The sequence below is a fragment of the Nyctibius grandis genome, chromosome 1, assembly GCF_013368605.1.
Source record: "Nyctibius grandis isolate bNycGra1 chromosome 1, bNycGra1.pri, whole genome shotgun sequence".
Taxonomy (NCBI): Eukaryota; Metazoa; Chordata; class Aves; order Nyctibiiformes; family Nyctibiidae; genus Nyctibius; species Nyctibius grandis.
This window is the reverse complement of record NC_090658.1, coordinates 53,278,296-53,300,520: the sequence shown is the minus strand read 5'-3', so window position 1 is coordinate 53,300,520 and position 22,225 is coordinate 53,278,296. Positions and strand designations below refer to the sequence as shown.

The window sequence follows — 22,225 nt, the reverse complement described above, 5'->3', positions numbered from 1 at the left end:
AATCATTAGAAAAAGAAAAGCTGTGGGCGGTAGTTCAAAGGAAAAAGTTGCTGATAGAGTAACTGTCACTCTTCTAATGCATTGCCCATACTTACTGCTGTCCCATCGAGCTGCCACCTTGTAGTGCTTTGGCAGTGTGTTTCTGGATTCTCTTTCACTCAAGGAGCTGAGGGATGGTCTACCCAGCTCCATGACACATGCCTGTGATTGTGGGGTGACTGGACACATATGTCCCTCTGATTGCAAACTGCAGAATCCAACAAAAGAATTCAGATTTTGAGTATGTGCAGGCACCTGAATACCAGGAGTGGAAAACTTACAGACACAATGTGCAGAAGAGTTGTATTCACTGAAAGTTAATTCTTCTTTCAGAACTTGTAAAAGGTGTACAGTAATTAAAGGTTGGAATTTATTTGTTAATGATTTCACTCCCCCTTTTAGTGCAGTTCTGTGCAACACCTTTTGGACTAAATAAGTCTTGATTTAGTTATCAAGAGTTCTCATAGTAGTTAGAGAAGCCCTTTGAGAAATGGGCAGGGTTTTGGCATCACTGACCTGCACTGCCTTTTTTTTGACTTGAGCTTTCTGAGGATTCTTTTCATTTTCTGTGAATACTTTGGGGATGCCCAGCCAAGCTAACTGGAAAAAGTCATTAACTAAGAGAATGTAACACAAAGGAGGAGCAGCCAAGAATTCCTGAACTGACCTATGTTCAAGGTGGAACAAAAGTGAGAAACTTGTGAAGGTTGTATTCAGATGAGCTGACATGGGAAAAGGCTACGTGTAATTAAGTCCCCAACATTTGCCTACTCCTAGAGTAGGCATACAGTTTTTTTCTGTGCATACTGTTCATCTTTCCTCAAGAGAGACCACAGCTGAAGCTGTATTTCTGCCAGGTGACTCTTGCAGCCTACTCGTGGTTTCATCGTGATACTTGCAGAATCCAGGATTTGGCCTGACATGCATAGTGAGCTCCTTCTGCTCTACCTGTTTTCTGTTGGCTGTCAACACGTGTGTTGGCAGGATGTTGAATGAAAGAAAACCACTGGTTATCAAAACCACTTGGCTTATTTTGCAGTGTTGTGTAGAGCAAGTGACTTGAAGCCAACTGCAGATTCCCCTTCGAGATTTTCAACTATGCTAGGGAAATTTTTTCTACTGTAAGCTGGCAGTGTAGCCAGTTGTTATAACAGTAGCCCTCCTCCAGAAATTCTTCTGGAAGTAGAGCACAACAGGAGTGGGCATTTGGTAGTGCATGTAATAAAATGCTATAAGCTCCATTTTGCATGTCGGCCATGACCACACAGCTGTATGACATCATCCGTCTTGACTCAGCAGAACTGAAAGGATGGCTAGTGGGAGGCAGGCAGCAATGGCCTCTGCCGGGAAGCTCCTTAAGGACAGGTGTTTTTTCGCAGTGCAACACTCACAAGAGTAAGCACTGGAATTCATACATTCCTGGAGGAGTAATTTCTTGTAATGAGCACGTATGGAAAGCTGATGAGTTTGCCTGCCGTACTGCTTTGTGTTTTGAACACTTCTTGTTGTCAGCTTCCAGTACATTTAGTGTTAACACAAACCCACCAAAAATCCCATTGGCTTATGGTAACGTACCCTTTGGGGAACATCTAATGCTATCATATTCCACGCTTAATCCACAGGTAAAGATCTAAGTGCAAATCCAGCTATTATCTACTGTGTAACTTACAAGAATATATCGAGAAGGCTGCATTCCTCAATTCAGCACTAGTTTAACAAGTGTTACTGTTTTTCTTGTGTTTCCTAGGAGCTAACATCTTTCTTACCTCATCTGGACTGATTAAACTAGGAGACTTTGGCTGCTCAGTGAAACTGAAGAACAACACCCAGACAATGCCTGGAGAAGTGAACAGTACTTTGGGGACTGCAGGTGAGGAAGCCTGTGCTAGGCAGATAGTTGCCTAGTTACCATAAAAGACTGCCAAAAGTCTGGGCTGGAGTAAAATGATGTGTTTCAGGGCAACTTGGTTTTAGCTTAGCTAGTTAGATGTGCTTTACATCAGTGAATGATGGAACTGGAGACAGAAAATTGTATTTGTCTGGTAACTATAAAGATGCTGGAGCTTGTGTTTTCTGGGGTTGTATCTTTCTCTGCAGCCTTACTGAAACAGTACTGTTCTTACTGAACAGCTGCTTAATCTATTTTTAAAAAATGAAAATAACTGAAAGCTTGTACTGTACCAGCATTTTCACTATCAAACTGAAAGACAGTTATGCTGCAAACGTCAAAGAACAAGAAGTCAGCAAATGACAAAACTTAGTAAGAAAGGCTGAGTGGTAATTCATTACAGATGTATTAAAAAGCATTTGGTTTGCCCAGTTAATCGCTTAATGTATACTGTTCCTTCTGCCGTATGAACTGATGACATCATATGTGTTGTTTCAAAGCATACATGGCTCCAGAAGTAATTACTAGAGCTAAAGGAGAAGGGCACGGACGTGCAGCAGACATCTGGAGTCTGGGTTGTGTTGTTATAGAGATGGTCACCGGCAAGGTAAGGATGCTTCATGTACTGAATGGGTGCAAACTGTTCTTAGCAGTTTCTCTGCAAATTCTGGTCCCGCTCCCAGCAATTTGTCACACTTAAGTCTGCAAGTAATGGGGTGGTTTTAGTTTCCTGGGGTACAGAAATACATGCTCTATGGGAGAGCAAGTTACTCACTGAACCTTGCACTTAGCAATGCTGTTACCTGTTGCAGAGGCCTTGGCACGAATATGAGCACAACTTCCAGATCATGTATAAAGTGGGGATGGGTCACAAACCTCCTATTCCTGACAAAGTGAGCCCAGAAGGGAAAGACTTCCTCTGCCACTGCCTGGAAAGTGACCCAAAGATGAGGTGGACGGCCAGCCAGCTCCTTGATCATCCTTTTGTCAAGGTTTGTCTCATGGCTTTGGCTACAAAGACTGTAGATGGGAATCGGAAACATATTTTAGCTGCCTTCATTATTGCAGCTATGCCGCAGGGCTTTGGATCACGGCGGGAGGCTGGTATCAAGTTGATGCTGTCCAGAAAAGAAGGTTCGGCAACTTTTCAGAAGCACACATGATGTTGCTAGCAAACATTTGACTAAAAGAACCTGGTGTGCACTGTGCAATGAACTTTCACTGCTATTTTGACATGCATTATCTTTAGGTTAAAAAGATTTGTCAAGCTTCAACTCAGTGGTAGTTCATAGAATCATAGTTAGTTAATTGGATCTGAAGGGCTCTGTGCCCAAAACTTTAGCGAGTACAAATGCACAGGCTTCTATAGCATAGAGATAAGGGTCCCCTCCATAAAATCTGAAACAAGCACATGCTTCAGAACTCTACCATCCTTCAGTGCAAGGACCTGCTGTTCTTTTAAGTTCATACTTATGTTAAGTTTATATTGAATGTTTAGCTGACAGTTGGCATAACAGTCTGTAGTTCTTGCATGAACTATGGTTTGATTCTTTGCTTAAGAAGAGGCAAATATTCACAGCTACAAATTTAGGTGCATTAGTAATTTAACTTCTTTTTTGAAGAAGTAAGAGCACAGCAAGTTACTGAATTCTGTCCCATTTTCCAGCATAAAGTTGTTCCCTTTGGTATTCTGGTTCAATAACAGTGTGTTTGGGATCATCATAACCATCCCTCTCATCAGTGCAGCTGCAGCCAGATCCCATCCACCACAGAGGCAGAGCACTTCTTTAGGCAGGTAAAAATTGCATGGTGACAGTGGAAACACCGGTATTCGCATATAAACGCTTGTAGTTCATTATCTGTGTAACAAGGGAGAAAAAAGAAAGCTTCAAAGATGTTCAGTGAAGGTGCTGAAGGAATTGATCTGTTGTCATCTTGCTGCAGTAGGGAGACAGTTGAGTTTATTGTCTTTTGTCTGCTTCACAGGTTTGCACAGATGAAGAATGAAGTTATTCAGTCTCTGGCCTTTTTTATTCTGGCAAGATACCTTTTAATCACTACTGTATGTAATATTTACATAAAGACTGTGCTGAGAAACAGTATAAAAGTTGAACTTATGAAGACTGCACAAGTGACGAGCGTCACTTTCTCTGCTGCTCTTGTATGTTTTACTTGGCACATGTTGCTCATGTGACAGTGTCCGCAAGTTGGAAGAAGCTGCATGTTTCAGTGAAAGTGCCATTACTACTGTATATGGACCATACCTTTGTTTGTTCTTTCTCCTGTTTCTCATTTGATTGAGAACTGTAATGTTAATACGTAGTATTTTTGAACTCTTTAGGTTCAGAAAAATGCTGTAGTGTTATCAGGCGTTATGGACCTTGTTTTTTAATCTGTTTGTTGAGTGCACTGACTGTGAACTTTTACTGGTTTTTTGGTTATTTGTTTTTGGCAAGCTTCAGATTTGTTATGCACAAGGCTGATTAATGAAATTTTAAAAAAAGTTTTTTCTCAATAAATGGTTTATTTTAGGAGTTGTTGGTGAAGGGTTTTTTTCTTCTGAAAATAAGTGTGTGGGGTTATGTCATCTTAAACTTTTTTCCAGTGCTTGTTTAAGACTGCTAAGCTAACCTAACTGGAGTGAGCTTCTCTTACATTGCAATAGTCAACGTTTTTTAAGTTAAGTTCAAGATGCGCAGTGTAAGATGCTTCTTACACAAGTGATAATAGAATTAGAATTATCCTCTGCTGAGGAAATAAGGTGATGTGCAATTCCTGACACTACCTGTTGTATAAGGGATAGAGTCATGCTCTGAAATAACTTTCTTCTTGAATGAGAGTGCTGCGAACAGGGAATGGGCTGCATAGCTTTTCTGTGGCCAAGAGGAGAATCAGTTAAGATTATTCTTGTATTCTGTTTGGCAAAACCAAGAATTTACTGTTAGCTTTTTAAAACTGACTTCTGATCCTGGACTTTGATTTCCCCACCACCCCTGTCATCAGTGTCAGAAGAGGGAGAGAGCTTAGAAGTGGTTAGCAATTAGAAGAAACAGTCTGCAACACTTGATCTAGTTAGATTATTTAGTTTGGCTTGCTATTACAAATAGATGACTGACTTAGAACTGTTACTTGTAAGCATGAGTGCAAGTTTACATATTCCTGTTACAGCTTTAGACCTTAAAATGGATAACTTACAAAGCAGAGAAATTGCTTTTAATATTTGGCTTTATTCTGAAGTCCTGTCTCACCTCTTAATCCACAAATCCCTGGTTTGTTACAGGTGTGGGGTAGCTTTTAGCAGCTGGGTGAGCCATTGAGAAGGTATTAACAATCTAACATTTAAATCTAGAAAGGCACGAGCCTCACTGTGGTCACCAGTGCAGTGTATTTAGGTTCTCAAAAAATACAATGCTGAATTTAAACAAAGACTTTCCCTTCTCTTCAGTTCTCTATTTTCAGTTATGATAGGAGGGGAAGTACATTGTCATACTCAGCAATGGACTATGAAAGTACCTGAGGTGAAGTTCCATCCCCTCCCTGGGCCTGCTGTGTGCTTCACTTTGCGGTATATCAGAAGTATTGGAGTGGTTTGTCCCCTCATTTGCCCTGTTTCGGGTGCCCTTGTGCACGAACAGGAACCGAGGACAGCATTTAGGAGGCAGGATAAAGGTGGGAAGTAAGCTATTACTAGTTTGTTCTTGCTGAGCAAAAGAAAACTCAGTCACTGCACCTCAGCTTTTTATACTTTTATTTTTGTATAAACAACCGTTAAGACTACTTTTGTTAAGGCAGTTGTAGAAGATACAGTTGCTTGTGGGGATAAGGGGCAAACGCTGCTTCCTAATGACACGTATCATTCTTTTAATACAGTGAACTGGACTAGTGTAACTTTGGCAAGTACCATTAAGCTTTCTCCGATTGCCAGTGAACGCTGGAAGGGCCCAGTGGTGCAGTCCATGTGTGTCGGGACTTCTACAAGTGCTTAGGAGGATGGATCCAGGAGAGGTGTGTTTGGCCCGCAGCCTGTTCTAAGGGTTGGTCCCAGGGAAGTGGGTATGAAATAGTCTCAATACTCTTTCAGAAGTATTTACATGTTTGGTATTTTCCTCTGGGAGAAGTGGCACTGCAAGCAGTTGGAGAGGGAAGGACTAAGATTCCTAAGGAATGTTAAATGTCTCCTTACCAACAGGTTAAATCGGTGGCTCTTTAAAAAGGCAAAAACCTGGTCTCTGTCACTACATGAGTATGTATTTGCTGCTCAGAACTACTCACCCCTGCCAATAGAGTTCATTCTGCCACCCTGAGAAAAGCCTGCTGTGTCTGCCAGGTAAGGTTTAGAGTAAAACGCTAGCATGGAGAGATCTTGTCTCTCTCCTGCCCCCACCCATTTTCAGTCTTGTGTGCAGTGTCTTCAGGTCTGGCTCATTAATATGCCTGATGCATTACTATGGCATAGCTGGACCTTCAGACACTACTAAAGGTTTCCACTGTTTAGATTGTTTTAGCAAACAGAGTGCAGGGCATGTGCTTTATTAAAAGAACAGCTCTATGAGCACGGCAGTATTTTCTAATCTCGGGCTCTATTTCATGTGTTGAAAAACTACACTAAAGCCCATGTTCATGTTCATGACATCATACAGCCTATTCCAGAAGGCTTCAGAGCATAGGGAATGCATGCGTAAACAAGATGGGTGGGGAAGAAAGCCCACAAAACTAGTCCCTCACACTTCCCAAGGCCTATGCCTTCCTTCACATTGTATGTTCTACTGCCTCCACTCTCAAAAACCTTTACTTACTGCCCCATGCTAAGAGCAGGTGTAGTAGTGCTCTTAGGTGCTGCATATTAAAAAAGCCTAGTTTCTAGATGATCTGGTGTACTGAACAGCAAATGCACATTTGATGGAATGATTCATATTCTGTTGTATTAGCCCCTGTTTCTTCTGGCCTCAGTTTTATTACAGAAAAAGAGAAATGTTTTTTATACCAGCTGCTAGAACTAAGACTGCTCACTTGCTTCTCTAGCGACACACAGGCTGTTTGTTCCTAGACTGTCATGCTTTAGTCCTGTGTGCAATCAAAATGTACAGTCATTGAAAGTGCCAATCATAATCCCCACTGCTCAGTATCAGTATCTTTATATTTTAAAAGTTTGGGGTTTTTTCAATCATAACTGCTGGTAGCTGGAAGTCCCCTCTTTTCCTCTTTTCTTTTTTTGAACAAGCTCTTTTTAGTAACCTGCATACCCTTAACTCCTGAAGTTTAAAAGCAAGAGGAAGATGCCCTGGAATCAGTACCAGGGATGTCAGAGCAACAATTTTCTCAGGAGCTTGATTCTAGTTGTACTTAATTCAGAAGGGTGTAAAAGCAAGTCCAGACAGCTATAAAAAACTCTAAGCCATGCCCCACTGTCCTAGGTCTCCCTCCTACTTGCCCTCTTCTCCCCAAAAGAAAAGCAAAAGATAATTTAACTATTACCTCAGGCTGACTGTTATGAGGCACCATGTAAACTAATTTATCAGAAAAGACAGACAAGCAGATTAACTGGGATCACAACAGTATGGGTATGGGACAAAGTGTTTAATGCACGCTTGCATTATTTAGTTACAGCATACCCAGTTGTTTTGTTTCTACCGTTGTTAGGAAGGCCTCGAATTTTAATCGGTGTTTAAAGCTGAAAGGAATTTTATTACCTCATTTTTTCCAAACTATAAATGGCATTTACTCTCAAAAGAATTACAGGTTTCAGCCATCCCTCTGATGTATTGCCTGGGGAAAGGTGTAGCAGTGGGTAACTTAGCTCTGCTCAGGCCACAAGGCCAAATTCCACTCCAGGTTATGCTGCTGCAAGGCTCCCATCTAACCAAAGGGGCCCTTAGCCAGGGTCTGGCTGAGGTTTTAAAAGGGCGCATGTGGTGCACAGTGCGGGAATAAGTTCTAGACCAAAAACTCTACTGCAATTCTGGCAGTTCAGTAGAGCTGCTTCAGTCCAATACTGGTATAACCAATCACAGCATCTTACTGTATTTAAACATTGACAGATTATGGTTGTTAAACTGTTAACGTGTGATCTACACAACTATCAATTTTAATCATCTTGTAACAATCTTCTGACATTTATCCATTCCTTAGAGCAAGTTAAGAAAGATAAAGCCTGCACCTCTGGTCAGTTTCCAGGTAAAGTCTCATCATACAAGCACACTGGAAATTTTTTTTTTTTTCTTCAAAACTTAAGACACTTCATAGGAAAACAAACCAACCAACTGAATGCAAACCTGTTGTGGAGAGTAGACCAAGGAGTGCATCTTTCAGGTGTGTCATCCAGCCCAAACCCCCAGAGAAAAATAACAGGAGCACAAATTCAGATATGCATGGCAGTTGCTCATCCTACCCTTCCTCTGAGCTCACTTGAAGGACCGCGATACGCACTTAAGAGTTTTCAGAAGCTGCATTTCTTCCTTTTTGGATTGAAGCAGTCCCTGAAGATACTACTTTTGTTTCTGCTTGTTGTCATTGTTGCCATAGGTGGAGCCCTTGTTAATTTCTGTAACGCCTATCATCCATCTGACACCAACAGAAGCTGCAATATAAATAAAAAATAAAGTTAAAAGGAGTTTGCAGGCAGAAATCGAAGGTCTGTACATTTTGGAAGAGACTAACAGCATTCTCAGCCTTACATCAGCACAGCATTGAGAGTAACTACCCATACTTGACCTTTAACGAAGGGTACGCCCCCAGGCCCCTGTATCAAGTAAGTTGCCTGCAGTATTTCATTAAGGAAGATCCTCGGTCCCTGGCCTCAGGCTAGACGTGTCCTCTCCCACCAGCCTGGACGAGGCTACATGAGCCAACACAGGGGTGAGAGGCACATGCATGAGGTGCTCAGCCCTGTTAAACCTTAGACAAGGCTGGCTGTGAAATGGGGGTGCTTTGGGGCTGCTGGTGGTACCTGGCTTACAGGAGTTGAGTGACAACATGTATCCACATGCGAGGTGTGACAGGGGAAGGGAATGCTGCCTGCTTTCAACAGCTCCCATGCCTGGAAAAGCATGAGCAAGTGCAAAAGCACTTCAGATCTTGGGGAAAAAAAAAAAAAAAAAAAAAAAGTAACTTCTGGCATTTTTTTTAACTACAGCTCATGAAGTAGTCCATTATAAATGGACAGGTTAATTTAAAAGACTTATAGTTGATTTACTGGTAATAATTCACTATGCACAAGAATTTGTTTTGTTTTGTTTTTTTTTTTAAAATTTATTTGTAGCACCTGAAGTAACTCCAAATGCCAGTTTCTTCCTGACTGATGGTGAAAAGGCCGAGTCCAGTGAGGTGCTCTAAATGTCTCATTCCCATCGGTCTTCACCTCTCTAAGATGACCCTGAACAACTCCTCACCAGCCAAAGGACTCTTTATGGTCAAGTCAGAGCCCGAGGTCGCCAAGAGAATCCAGAGGCTTCATACCACTACCAGGCATCAACTGCCAAGAGCAGGGCTGATGCAACACCCGGTGTCCGGGCACTTGCTGCTCTTTAGCACAGGAATGGGAGAGGGCTGTCAGCTGGTAACCACTTCTGCCTGTGCTTATCAAGCTGGACTTGCTTGCCCAGCTGTAACCTGGCACTACCACATCAGCCATGCAGAAACTTCACTTTTTAAAATAGCTACTTCTTGCTTGTGCTTCAAGCAACCTGTTCTGAAGTGGAGCACAGACTATTGAACAAATGTTATAACTGTAAATAAGGCAACTTGAAAAAGCTGAATATATTATTTAAGCAAGAAGATAGATAGGCTAGAAGGCAGCTCTGCAGAGAAGGAGCTGGGCCTCCTTGTAGGTGCCCGCAGCATACCCTTGTGGGAAAGGAGGACAAAGCTGCCCAGGGCTGCATTAGGAAGAACACTTCCAGCAGGTCAAGGGAGATGATCCTTCCCACCCTGCTCAGCACTGGTGAGGCACATATCTGGAGTGCTGGGTCCAGTTTGGGCTTCCTGGTACAAGAGACACACAGACATACTAGAGCGAGGCCAGTGAACGTCACAGAGATGATTAAGGGAGTGAAGGGAGCATCTTTCATATGAGAAGCTGAGAGAGCTGGGACTGTTCACAGCCTGGAGAATAGAAGCTCAGAGCGATCTTATCAATGTGCATAAATATCTGAAGGGAGGGTGTAAAGCAGATTGGAGCCAGGCTCTTCTCAGTGGTACCCAGTGACAGGACAGAAGGCAATGGGCACAAGCTGAAACACTAGAGGTTCCCTCTCAGCGTATGAAAAAGAAGAAAAAAGAAATCTTCTTTTCATGTGGTTGAACACTGGCACAAGCTGACCAGGGAGGCTGTGGAGTCTCCATCTTTGGAGATACTCAAAACCCAATGGGACACAGTCCTGAGCAACCTGCTGTAGCTGACACAGCTCTGAGCTGGGGATCTGGACTAGATTATCTCCAGAGGTGCCTTCCCACCTCAGCTACTGTCTTCTGTCTGTCTGACTTGCTTGGATGAAAGGCACTGTGTATTTTATTCTTTCAAAATACCAGCACTTGAAAACAAACCACTCAACTACAGACTCATGTTTTGTAGTATGACAGTAAATTAAATGACAGTTTTTAGAAGTGCAAGCGGTAACTGGATACCAGACATGAGTCACATGTGATGTGACCCAGCGATGGCTGAACAGACGGTGGTGCAATGGGGAAGCTGGGCTGCCCAGGGGGCTGCCCTTGGGTCTCCTGGATGCCGAGACACCAGGAAAGCACGGCCCTCTCTCTCACAGGCAGATAGCTGTGCAGTGCACAGCCCAGAAAGGGAGATGACTCCGAGAGAGTTCACTGTCACTTACACTTCACTGTTAGACCGTGAATGGAAATGCACACAACTGGGACAAGTGAAGGGTTTTACTCGCACAAACAGAAAAGAAAAAAAATCTCTGACATTTAAATGGCCCTGAGCTAGGGAAGACAAGAGGAAGATCCAACATGTAGCCTGCAGTCTGCGATCATCACATAATAGTACGCATGAAATCATTAAGATTTTAACCAGAAGGGACAGAAACAACATCTGGAGATGGACACAGAGCATAAATAAGAGCAGCCTTTATAGCAACCACACAACATATGAGGGATTTCATCCAGTTCGAGGAATGCCACTGCCTGGAGACCAAAAAATACCTAGTTCAGGGGTTTTTTTTCCCTTCTCCTTTGCTGCATGGCAGAAGCTGCCACTGCCCTTCTGTCCTTCATCTTGCAGCTCTCAGCACCCTGGTGAGGGCGGGGTGCAAGGAGAAGGGGCTGCTCATGTTTGCCAAGCCTGTGGAAGCAAAGTGCGGATAAGTGCTGAGGTGCCTCAGTGGTTTCTTCCTTCACTGCCTGCCTCCTCTCCACAACTCTTCTGGAGCCTTAGTGCATACCCTAGTGATACTGATCATATTTAAGGATTTATTCCGCTGCCATTTTAAATAGAGCTACAGTAAGGGGAACTTGGGTTTTTTTACTACGAAGAAGCGGAGAAAGGGAGATCAAGCAGCTGTGAGATTTTAAGCTGTCCCTGAGAAGAGCATGAGAGAGAAGCTATCGGCTGCAGCATCCCCACCCTGCTCCATGGCAAGCTACAGAAAGTAACTGAGCTCCTGCCATCTTTCTGCCCATCATCACTCACGAGACAAAAGATGCAGGAGGTTGCTGAGGACCTGCTCTGCCTGTCTGAGTGCTGCGGGGCTGAGAGGGCTGAGCTAACACAAATCTACAGAGCCAATAACGGAATCTCTGTCTTGGAACACTTTTAAGCTCCAAGAAACCACCACCCCCACACATAGTACCCGATCTCTCAGCAAAAACCTTAGCTCAGAGCAAAGGATTTCCACCTTTTCTCTCACACTTCAGGATTTCTTCTCATCTGCCACCTGGGGTTTGTATCACACAGCAAGTGCTATAAGCAGCACAGCAGGTATGGGCATAAAAATTTCCCATATATAGTCTGCTGTATGCCTGAGTTATATAGGTTACACATTGAAATGAAGATTCGTACAATTAAAGCTTATACGAATGGTAGAAATTGCCATTGAGGGCCTATCTTACTATAAAGGAAAAGAAGTAGCAAAACAAAAAATACCAGTTTTAGGCACCAGGCTGAAAAGCCAGATTGCCTGGCAGCTCCACCAACAGGCAGAATCAACACAGGCAGAATGTGGCACATGGTTTGTATCCTCCTGCTGTTGGAAAACTTACTCTTAACACTGCTGGCTCGTGCTCTCCTCACCTTCCCCTGATCCAACAGCCTTACTGCCCACATCACATCATCGTCCAACTCTTCGGTCCACAGTCTCACTTGGACACTGTCAAGTCACCAAGGACTGACTCACAGTTTGTACTATGATCTGTGGAAACAGGTTTTCTAATAGCACTCCGCACATACTGTAGAGCAGACATACAACAGCTCCTGCAGAAGCAAAGCTGGCTCATTACTACTTATGCTTGGTTCAAATGAAGTACTTCTCTTGCCTGTAACTGATGATACTTAACTACTGGCCCCATGCCATGAGCCCAGATGCCATTATGCTTTTAGCATTAGACATGTAAGAGCTACTTCTCCATTTAAAAGCCAGAAGAAGCCCTCTCATCTTTTGCAGACAGAACCAACATTCCCCTTTTAACTGCTGTTGACAGCTCTATAATAAAATACTTCTAGAGCATGAAGGCTGTCCTCTTCAAAACAAGTTACCAAAACGTGAAAGGGAACCTAACACTGGGTTCTTTGGAGCTAAACGAGATGGGGGAAGCAGGACGAGGAAAAAAAGGAAGCTGCTGTCAAATACAAACACTGACATTTGACAGACTCGCTCACTGCTTTAACACCAAAATATCAGCCCCAAGTTTTAAATAGCAGTTGTGAGTTAAGTACGTACATCTCTTGCCATGTGTCCTATGAAACGAAAAGCCAGTTTGCAAAAGAGACTTTTGTCCCTCAAACTGCTTGAGCATTTATCCTCTAGGGCAGGGACTACCTTGTGTTGGTTCAAGTAGTATCACAAAGTGTTCCTGGTCCCAGACCAGCAGTTAGCTATTAGCACGCTGCAATGATTATGAGTATAAGTAGCCAAACTGCTGCACAGCAAAGCAAGAGGGGATGGCTCAGCATTCTCAGTATAAAGAGGAGACGTCATTTATTTAAGGCTGAAAGTGTTTGAGCTGAACCAGCAGAGCTATATATACATTGGTTATTCATTCCTTGGATCTGAGTTAGGGTCTGAGGGATTACAGTGCTTTCACTTCAGCTTGACCACCATGGGGCTTTTCCCTCATGGCTCTTTCCACTTCAACAGCCAGTTACTTACAAATCAGTGTGTGTTTTACTGGAGAGCACAATTGGCAGAGACCATTCAAAAGACAAATGACACTCTGAAAACAGAGAGGGTATCAGGTAGAAGGACCTCCTAGTTCCTCCGCTCTTCCCCGTCACAGAAAGTTTAGAAACATCCTGTGCTATCTGCACCTACGCTAATAAAGGCAATATTATCAGGTACTGAAATCTGCCCTTAGAAACAGCAATCTACTTATAATGGGCTATTAGGGACTGCAATAAGCTTCCTGATTCTGGAGTATCAGGTGAGCTGTCAAATTGCCATATAAAACATAATGTCCCAAAGCTACCTATGCTGCTTCAGTTAACGAACAGAGGGAAAAGGGCTACTAGGAGCAATGTGAAAAGGCGATTTTATCACCTGATCACAATGGTAAATAAATCCCCTGATTTACAGAAAAAGCTTCCTTTTACATTGTTAAGCCAGCAGGTACCAATCACTGCTCACACTGGAAAAGACAGTCCTCCCTGCTTTGTTACAAACTGGATCTGCCAGGCAGACTGTTCTGATTGGCACCAGAGTTACAATCTCCAAGGTACATTTGTGTTCATCTACCACTACCTCCCAGCCGTTGCAGAAGTCACTTCTGAGACCTTGCCTAAAGCTGGAGACAGAACTGCAAAATAAAATACTGGTTGTTCCTCTCTCAGAAGACAGCTGCATCACTCCCAGGACATTCATGACAGAAATACCCCTTAGGATGTAAAACACAGTTTGGGGAGAACAGCCTTGCTATAGAAATGCAGCTATTGGCTACAAAAGTCAATGTGACAGCTTGAGCTGAAGTTTTCAGATGCTTCCACGGAAAGAGACCAATGATTCCCAACTAGCAATAACTTTGCTTTTAAAGGGATATAGTAAAACAGAAACAGACTGTAACATACTAGGGGAACCATTGCTCTTTTAATGAGTAAATACACATCCACTTGTGACCACGATAAACCAGCTCTGATTTTTGTTTGATTTTACTGAAGGCTGAGCTTCCTTCCACTCCCACGGATTCTTTTCCCTCTACAGCTTCAGGGAGGCTGCTATCTGTTAATAAGTGACATCATCATCTTTCTTTTTGCCTCCTCATCAGCCAGAGGTGGCTGGCTGAGTCTAATCAGGAGACTACAACAGGCACTGCAGTGTCTTCCGCTGCGCTGCAAATCCTGGCCAATTACAAGCACTTTGGGTGTGAGCATACCAGCTATTCAGAGTGAGAAGAGAGCTATTGCTAAGCACAGGGGTCTTTCAAAGGCTGCAGAGGGCTGCAACCTGCAGCATCCCACAAATGTGGTGAATATGGATGGAGCAGCAATGCACATCACACAGTGGGCTGTTAATCTCACCACTCTTAATGTGTTCCTCAGCTGTGCTTCTGCAGCCTGGGAGCTCACGCACTCATTCTGGCAGCAGACCTCTGCTGTAGCTTTCTGTTAGCTCCAGCGTTACATATAACCTGAGAACCTTTGGATTAGCAGTGCATTCGAAGAGGACTCACAGCAGCCTGCTTATTAATGTTTCTTTGTGGCTAGAAGCAGAAGAAAGCTAAGTGAGGAGTAAGACAGCAAGAAAAAAAAAAGAAAAAAAAAAGGGGGGGGCACTTTTTGCTCTCCATTCTTAGTAGCACCATAGTTTTTTTCTTTACAGGTTCTCTCTGTCAGGCAGGGAGGGAAAGAAGATGTGATCTAGTTGTAAAGACCACTAATGGCAAGATAGTATTGGACTTATGGTGGGAGGTGTGATGTCACTCAACTAAATTAATAAGGACTAAATCCAGATGCCACAATGACAAGCATTAAAGCTTCTGGCCCTGAGGTTAAAATCCAGAACCCTCAATTACACAGTGAGGCTCTCTGTGGAGGGAACACAAGGCATGAGGCGTTTTGGAATGGCACCCGAACAACCAGCCCACTGAGTGGAGAAGCTGAATTAAGAGGAAAATGCTGAAGGAAAGGTGAGAACTTAAAAAATTTTGCAACAGCTAAGCTGTTGACACACATTTTGAACTAGAATATGGGGGAGATCGATTGACCTTCCTCTGCAACTGAAGGGGATTTGAACCCAACACCTCCCATTCCTGATGAGCTTCTTCACTCCCATCCTGTTCACCGGTCAGAGAAGGTGGGGGGCAGGGAGAGCACTACTTGTGCCTTCCAACAAGTGAGGTGGGTGAAAAAAGGTGCTTCTACCTGCTCCAAGAAATTCTTACACATTTTACATAAAATATTCCCAGGGTAAAAAGCACCAACAATTTCTCCAGGTGAGGGCAAGAGCACAGGATTCCCCTCCCTTTCCCTCTCTACCTTGCCCACATTAACCTTGCCCACATTAACGTGCCAACTATTATGTCTGACCTTATCCTTGCTCATGTTTTCCTTCCTCTGGCTCAAAGCATCACGAAGCAAAGTTCCTGCACGCATGCACACACACACACAAATTCTTCCTTCTCCGATTATAAGAAGCTCCCACAGTAGCTTACGCAGAGTTTGATTTGGCGGGCACTTACTGAAAAAGAATATTGTGTGTCCACCGTATCAAACTCTTCACAGATAGGCAAAAGGACGTTAGTTAATTCATCTTGATCAGACTAGCATGGGATGTGCTCAAGATTCAGACTTTTTGAGAATGAAAAGATGTATTATGTGTTAGGAACAATTTCCTAGGTAACAAGCAAAGATGCATTCTAGATGCACTTCTGAGACAAGAAAATGCTCCGTGTTTTCCCCTTTCCTCTTCCTCCGTGTTGCTATTTTGGACATGGCTTTTTAAGCTAACTGTAATATCTTTGCATCAAAGTTCACTCAAAGCCAGGACTGTGAAGTTCTGTTTCTTTTTCAAAAGATGTTTGTAATATACACAGATGTTAAGGTGATAAAGCCATAATACATGTGACGGTCAGTGCAGCCATAGAAAATATTTGCTTTATAAATATATGGTTTATTCTGGAAGGGAATTTATTCTTCAAACAGGCACTCAATATGCCAAAAAAGCACAGACATGCAGATAGGACGTAATTTGCCAAACTGACCTGGTTCCTGCTTCCATGGACACCAAATGAGATCTCCCTCCCTTCCTGTGCGGCAGCTACTTGTTTTGGTTTTCTTCCTCCTCTTAAATAACATACTAGTTTAAACACAAACCAAGGCAGTTCAGAACTACCACAGGAACTGTAGGAATCACCTGTGATAATCTATGCCCTGTGCTACGTAAGTCAGACTAGATGGCCACAACAGGCTGTCCTTAAATCAAGTTCATCTATTTCCAGTGGATGACGTATCAGACTATGATTAGATGAAAGAATTTTCAACAGAGTAAATTAGCCTTGAGCATCTCTTCTAGGCATTCAAACTGTAACCCAGCAATACACAAGAAAAGAAAGCCTCTTGTAGGCAACCCACTGGAAAGTTATTGTTTTGATTTCTACAGAAACTTTTGTATGCAGCTGTTACAAAAATAATACAACTATACAAAAGTAAAAAAAAAAATAAATCTATTTAACCTATTCCACGCTAAAGTGGATATAGTATCAGTATTTAGTAAGCCTCAGTAAGTCACATCTGACAGTTACCCTGTAAGTAATCTTTCTGTTTTAGAAAACTTACCCATTACAATGACAAATGCAAAACTAGCCAGTGTCAGTGATGATCCACTATTGATCATGTTGATGAGCAGCTTGAATAAAGGATATAACAGCAATAAGGCCCAGAAAAGCCAGTTCAAAAGTGTCCATGGTCGTCGGGGTGGTACTATAGGGACTCCTGGGTAGGTTCCTGTTCGGTAGTACTCTTCCTGGAATGCATCCTAGTAGAACAAAGGAGGGCAACAATTACATCCTCATCTGCCAACAAAACTAGCCATTCTGGACTTTGATGTTCCTCTTTCTGCATGCTTGTAACTGAGGAGGAAGATCAAAGACCAAGCCATGGCTGGAAAGCTTGTACTTTGAAGTCAATAAGCACACAGCCCAAAAAAAAGAGCTTACATTGATGTGTGCATCCTTTCTTTCTCCTACACACAGAAGCCTGAAAAATGGCATGCCTAGAGAGCATAACAAGCCCAGTAAAACAAGAAGGGTGAGGGGATGTATACTCCTGCAGCAATGCAGACATCACTGTTGAAGTTCCTCCAAGAGCCACAGCCACGGGACAAATACTGCTGGTAAGCCAGCACAGCGTTTGGGCTAAACCTCCAGCAGCAGATCCTCTGTTCCCTAATGTTTTCTCCAACCACTGCTCTAAAACAGCATCCAAAGCCCTGTCAGAAAAGGTGAGCAGACACCATCTTGTCCCATACTCCAAAGAACACCACCACCCCCTCCTGTCTGCTTTCTCCCATAGATGCAGTCTTCCTCATCTTGCTCCCATGAAGCTTACGGAAGGCAGTTTGGGGGCTGAACCTCTCTACAAACAGTTGAGCATGCAACTCTAGAAATGCAAAGTTTAGAATCTCTCACTCCATTTGACCAAAGGACTCTCCCTTTTAGTGTAACATGAAGAAGATAATGGGGTGGGGTTTGTGGTTTTTTTTTTTTGTTCTGTGGTGTGTGTTTTTTAAAACACAAAAAACTTAGAATTCAGCACCTTCCTCTAGAGCCCATATGGGTGAACAGCATTGCCTTTAGCGATGTGATGAAGCCAAGATACCAAAGTGGGTGGGGAGAAAACCCCTTCCTTCTAGTTCAAAAGCAAGACTGTTGATCTGTGTTATCATATAAAACTGGTTAATTAATGAAGTCATAATTAGACTGACATAAAAAGGAACCTCAGTTTAGTCAGAACGAAGTGCTAAATTTCTTCAAAGAAAGGAATGCTTCATTAGAGTTTCCAAAAATTCTGGCAAAGCCAAGATTGTCCTAATCAACCACAAGAAGATTATTTCTACTACGCTGTGATTTTACATTTACTTACACTCCAGCTGACACAGACAATTCTTTAATTATTTAATGGCAACTTGAGCAATTACAGGCTCCTACCATTTTATCTAATTCAAAGGGAACATTTAGCTTTTAAGAGATTACACAGTAATTAAAGCATTGCACTATCTTTATTGAGATTAGAAAAATTATCACTGTTTTGGGCATGTGAGCTAGATGGTATTGGGATCATTATGGCAAATTAATTAGCTGTCTTCAACAAATTACACAGTGTATGAAGTTTTCTTTACAGTGCCTTGAGGATTTTGGTCTATGACTGGTTTAACACAGCGCTACTAATCATCAGTAAATTGAATTCTACTATATACAATTAGGTTTCTACATACCTGTATTACCCAGAAAAGTTAAGAATTTCTGACTGTTATTGGTATCGCCATTAGGGGGCTGATTACTACAGAGAGCAAGACAGACTCACTTAAAACAAGCGCAGCAGTTTTCTCTTTGTTGGCTCTGCACAGCATTAGGGGCAGCAAAACTGTTGACCACATCTCACCAAGAGATTTGAGACAGATGGAAGAAATATACAACGGGCAAAACAATGGCAATGCCATCACCTCCACTACACATTTTACACCATTATGGGGAACAGCTCTTCAATTCAGTTACGATTCCTTACCCTTAAAAACAGTCACCTTCCTTGCAGAAGAGATCTCTGTGTTGATCTGTCTTATAAGTTGTTGCAAGGGTGCCTATGGTACCCATCAACAGCTCAAGCCAGCAACTAAACCCATGATGTACCTCAAAACTTCCCTCAATCACCTCTCCCAAATTAAATTTCTTTCATTCCCCTGCATACAGAGCTTGTTTTCAGTTTGTGATAAATCCCACCCACACAAGTATCATATTTGGACATAGAAACATGCTCCCTCTAATGCCCCCACCAAATTTGAGTTACTTAGACAGTGGGGTGGGTAATGTAGGGGGGGGGAAAATCAGGAAACATCCATCATCTTGTGAGAGGCTAACTGGATTCTTCCTCCCTGCTCCAACCAGGGAGGTCTGACTGCAGAGGTAATGTCACTGCCCTTTCATGAGGAAGCCCACAAAGTACGAGTATCCAAAAATATATGCTTTGTTCCCCAACACTGGAGTTCTGTACACTTCCCCTTTTCAGTTATGCTTTGCTAATTCCCTGAGGCATTTCAGCATATATTTTCATGCCCTATTTTCCAGGCTTCTCTTACAAGTGAGAAGAGTTAGAAGCTCTCTTTCTTTTTAATGGAAATTAAGATTCTCAAGCAGAACTTCTATTGCAGGCACTGAGGCTGTAAGGAGGTGAAAAAAGAAAACAACATGCAAGGGCTAGCAGAGTTGTGACTATTATACGGTACTTCCTTCAGACCAGGCACTAAGATGCTCAACCTGGTCCTTGTTAAAGTTAGTCTTTCTAGCAATGGCAGAAAGGAAAGGGGAAGGGGAAGGGGAAGAAAGGCAAGGAAAGGCAAGGAAAGGCAAGGAAAGGCAAGGAAAGGCAAGGAAATGTGCAACCCAAATTGCACCTCTATCATGATTTGGCATTAACTGATACAGTGCTGGCCATCTGTGGAAGGACAAAATTCACCCCAGTGGAGGAAAAAGCACGTGGATGTGGTGCTTACTGTAAGCCTGGAAAAGGAAGGAGAACAGTGTTTGGTTCAGAACAGCACGGGGCCATTGTTTATCTGGCACGGCCCTGTTCACGGCATTTGCAGCAGTGGCTAAACCAGAAAATGAAGTGATAAGTAGCAAGAATGTAAACACATCGGATTCCCAGAGAGGAATATCTCAGATTGAGGTACATGTAACTGAGATCAGGCAATGAGGTAAAAACCAACAGAACAAGCTTTTCTCAAAGACTCTCACTCCTTTACTAATGACAATTTAAGAAAAAAAAAATCACGTCCCTTCATGCCCACCAACTGCTGATTTCATTACTCATTCAAACAGCTTTGTGTCCCTGATCATCATGAGTACATGGCACCCCAGCCCTGACCTCAGTACCTGTGGCACACCCCACCTACTAAATCATGCTACTAGAGCATAATGCAGTGCACAGTATCAATCTCGAGAAGGTACTGCAAAATTATGAAAATCACTGAGAATAAGCAACAGCACATGCAACCATAATGCAAGATAAAACAGGGGCTCTGTTTTCCAGTAGCGTGCATACCTTGTCTTACTTTGAAACTGAAAGTGGAGTGCTACCACCAAAACAGACAAAGCAGGGGGTGAGTGCATATCTTGCAATGAATTACTGCCCTTTGAATACAGATTTGTTACATTTTATCATAAATATTTACTGATTCTGAAGACATTAATCTGAAACTGAATTCATTTTTGGAAATACCACCTGGGTGGCAATGCTGCTTGTTATCCAACCTAAGAGCCAATTATCTTTTTAAAGATGCATGGCAGAAAGGTGAAACAATTGCATTTTTACCCTACAGGTGGGCTTTCATCACCTCAGAACTCTTGAAGAAGTTGTCCCTGCTCTGTATTCTCCCAGTCTGATTTTACAGAGACATGGGCTTGTGTAAACCAGGAATGACTGCAATGAAATAACAGTTTCACTCATGTAAAACAGCTGAAGGAAGACGAACGTGCCTTCAGAAAAAAAACAAAACCACCACCAAACAAAAAAAAAACCCAACCAATCAAAAACATGCCACACAACCAAAAAGGTTTTAATGGAAAGGAAAACTGAACACACATTCCTTCCTCCTATACTTAAACAGAAAACTATGGATTTAACCAACTAGCAAACTAAGTTGCTATGAAGAAAGTAGGATAGATGTACGCTCTTTTTGCACTAGAAATAACTGGGTGTTTGCCAAAGAAGGAATAACAGAAGAAACTTGAAGTGATTTACTGCAAACTATGTAATAAAAGATTCAGGAAAACAATCAGCACATTCTCATTTGTGTTCTTGCCTTGCATATGTCTAAACATTTCTTAGGAACATGAAACAAGGTTACAGATAAAGTCAGAGTAGCAGAAAGTGGACTTCTGCAATGTTCCGCAAAAGGAGTATTTGCATTTATATGCCTGTAGAGAGAGCACAGGCCCAAGGGTAACATAATGCCTTTCTGCAGAAAGGTGTTAAGGGTCGTGTCTGAATTAGGTGTTAGTGGCACAATGTACAAGAAGGGAGATCAGAGGCAAAGCTAGCAGCTCTACAACTGAGGTCTCAACACATATTTACTTTTCACATCTCTGTATGCAAGCTGCTTAGAGAACCAGAACAGTCATGGTTCAAAGCTGAGAAAGACTAGAACATAGTCAATAGAGAAATGCTAAAGTGGTGTTCTGGGTGGAGTACAACAAATGGCACAGCAGAATTTTGCTGCCTCAGTGAGAGGAAACCAGAGCGTAGTTATATTCTACCACTTCTAAATCCAAAGCACTGCTGTATTGCAGACTGAATACATAACTTTGATCAATTTATTGAAGCAAACTGAGCTGCCAGCTCTCATGCCTTGCATATCTGTAACTCCCACCGATTGAAATGGGAGTGCTGTGTGTATTCAAAGAGCACATCCCCCAACCATTATCTCCTATGTTCATAATAACAAAACCCATGAGAAACAGATTCTGAAAGTCTAAAGGATGCATATGAAAGTATTGGGGGGGGGGGGGGGGGGAATCAGCAGGCATCTACAAACACACAGTCATCATTATTCTGCCCCATCCTATGTAATTATGAATCTTAAATGCACGTCTTCTATGCACACAACGTGAAAGCAATTTATCAGCCTGTCGTATTAATGTTGGATCTTTGTGTTGGTAAAAAAAGACAGGGGAAAACAAGGGACAAAAATTCTAATACGTTAAAGCAAAATATACGTCATTTAGCCCATGAATTATGTCTTGATTTAGGAGGTGCCTTTAAGGGGAAGGAGGTCCTTCTACCAACCAGGAGGTAGTTGTGTTTTTGTATCCTTATGCAACTTTCTAAAGAAGAGTTTTAAACTATTCTGTCAAGGCTTGCTTAAGTTTTCTTCCTGTTGCTCTTCAAGTACAAAACCATGACTGAAAGCACAAGACTAGTTTGTG

At 42.5% G+C, this 22,225-nt stretch overlaps 2 protein-coding genes across 8 annotated transcripts in view; one reads left to right on the top strand and one right to left on the bottom strand.

Annotated features, from left to right (window-relative positions):
- The window catches only part of MAP3K4 (mitogen-activated protein kinase kinase kinase 4), an 83,919-nt gene extending 79,458 nt beyond the window's left edge, over positions 1-4,461 (top strand). For all 7 annotated transcript variants that reach the window (XM_068398382.1, XM_068398410.1, XM_068398391.1 and 4 more), the window contains 4 exons: positions 1,787-1,909; positions 2,428-2,534; positions 2,740-2,919; positions 3,914-4,461. In XM_068398382.1, the coding sequence (XP_068254483.1) occupies positions 1,787-1,909; positions 2,428-2,534; positions 2,740-2,919; positions 3,914-3,934 (431 nt within the window). In that variant the 3' untranslated portion in view covers positions 3,935-4,461. The remainder of the gene's footprint in view (positions 1-1,786; positions 1,910-2,427; positions 2,535-2,739; positions 2,920-3,913) is intronic.
- A 1,199-nt stretch (positions 4,462-5,660) lies between these two features.
- AGPAT4 (1-acylglycerol-3-phosphate O-acyltransferase 4) overlaps positions 5,661-22,225 on the bottom strand; it is an 84,985-nt gene continuing 68,420 nt past the window's right edge. The window contains exons 8-9 of the mRNA XM_068412484.1: positions 16,863-17,061; positions 5,661-8,504 (exon numbers count right to left, since the gene is read on the bottom strand). Of these exons, the coding sequence (XP_068268585.1) occupies positions 8,413-8,504; positions 16,863-17,061 (291 nt within the window). The 3' untranslated portion in view covers positions 5,661-8,412. The remainder of the gene's footprint in view (positions 8,505-16,862; positions 17,062-22,225) is intronic.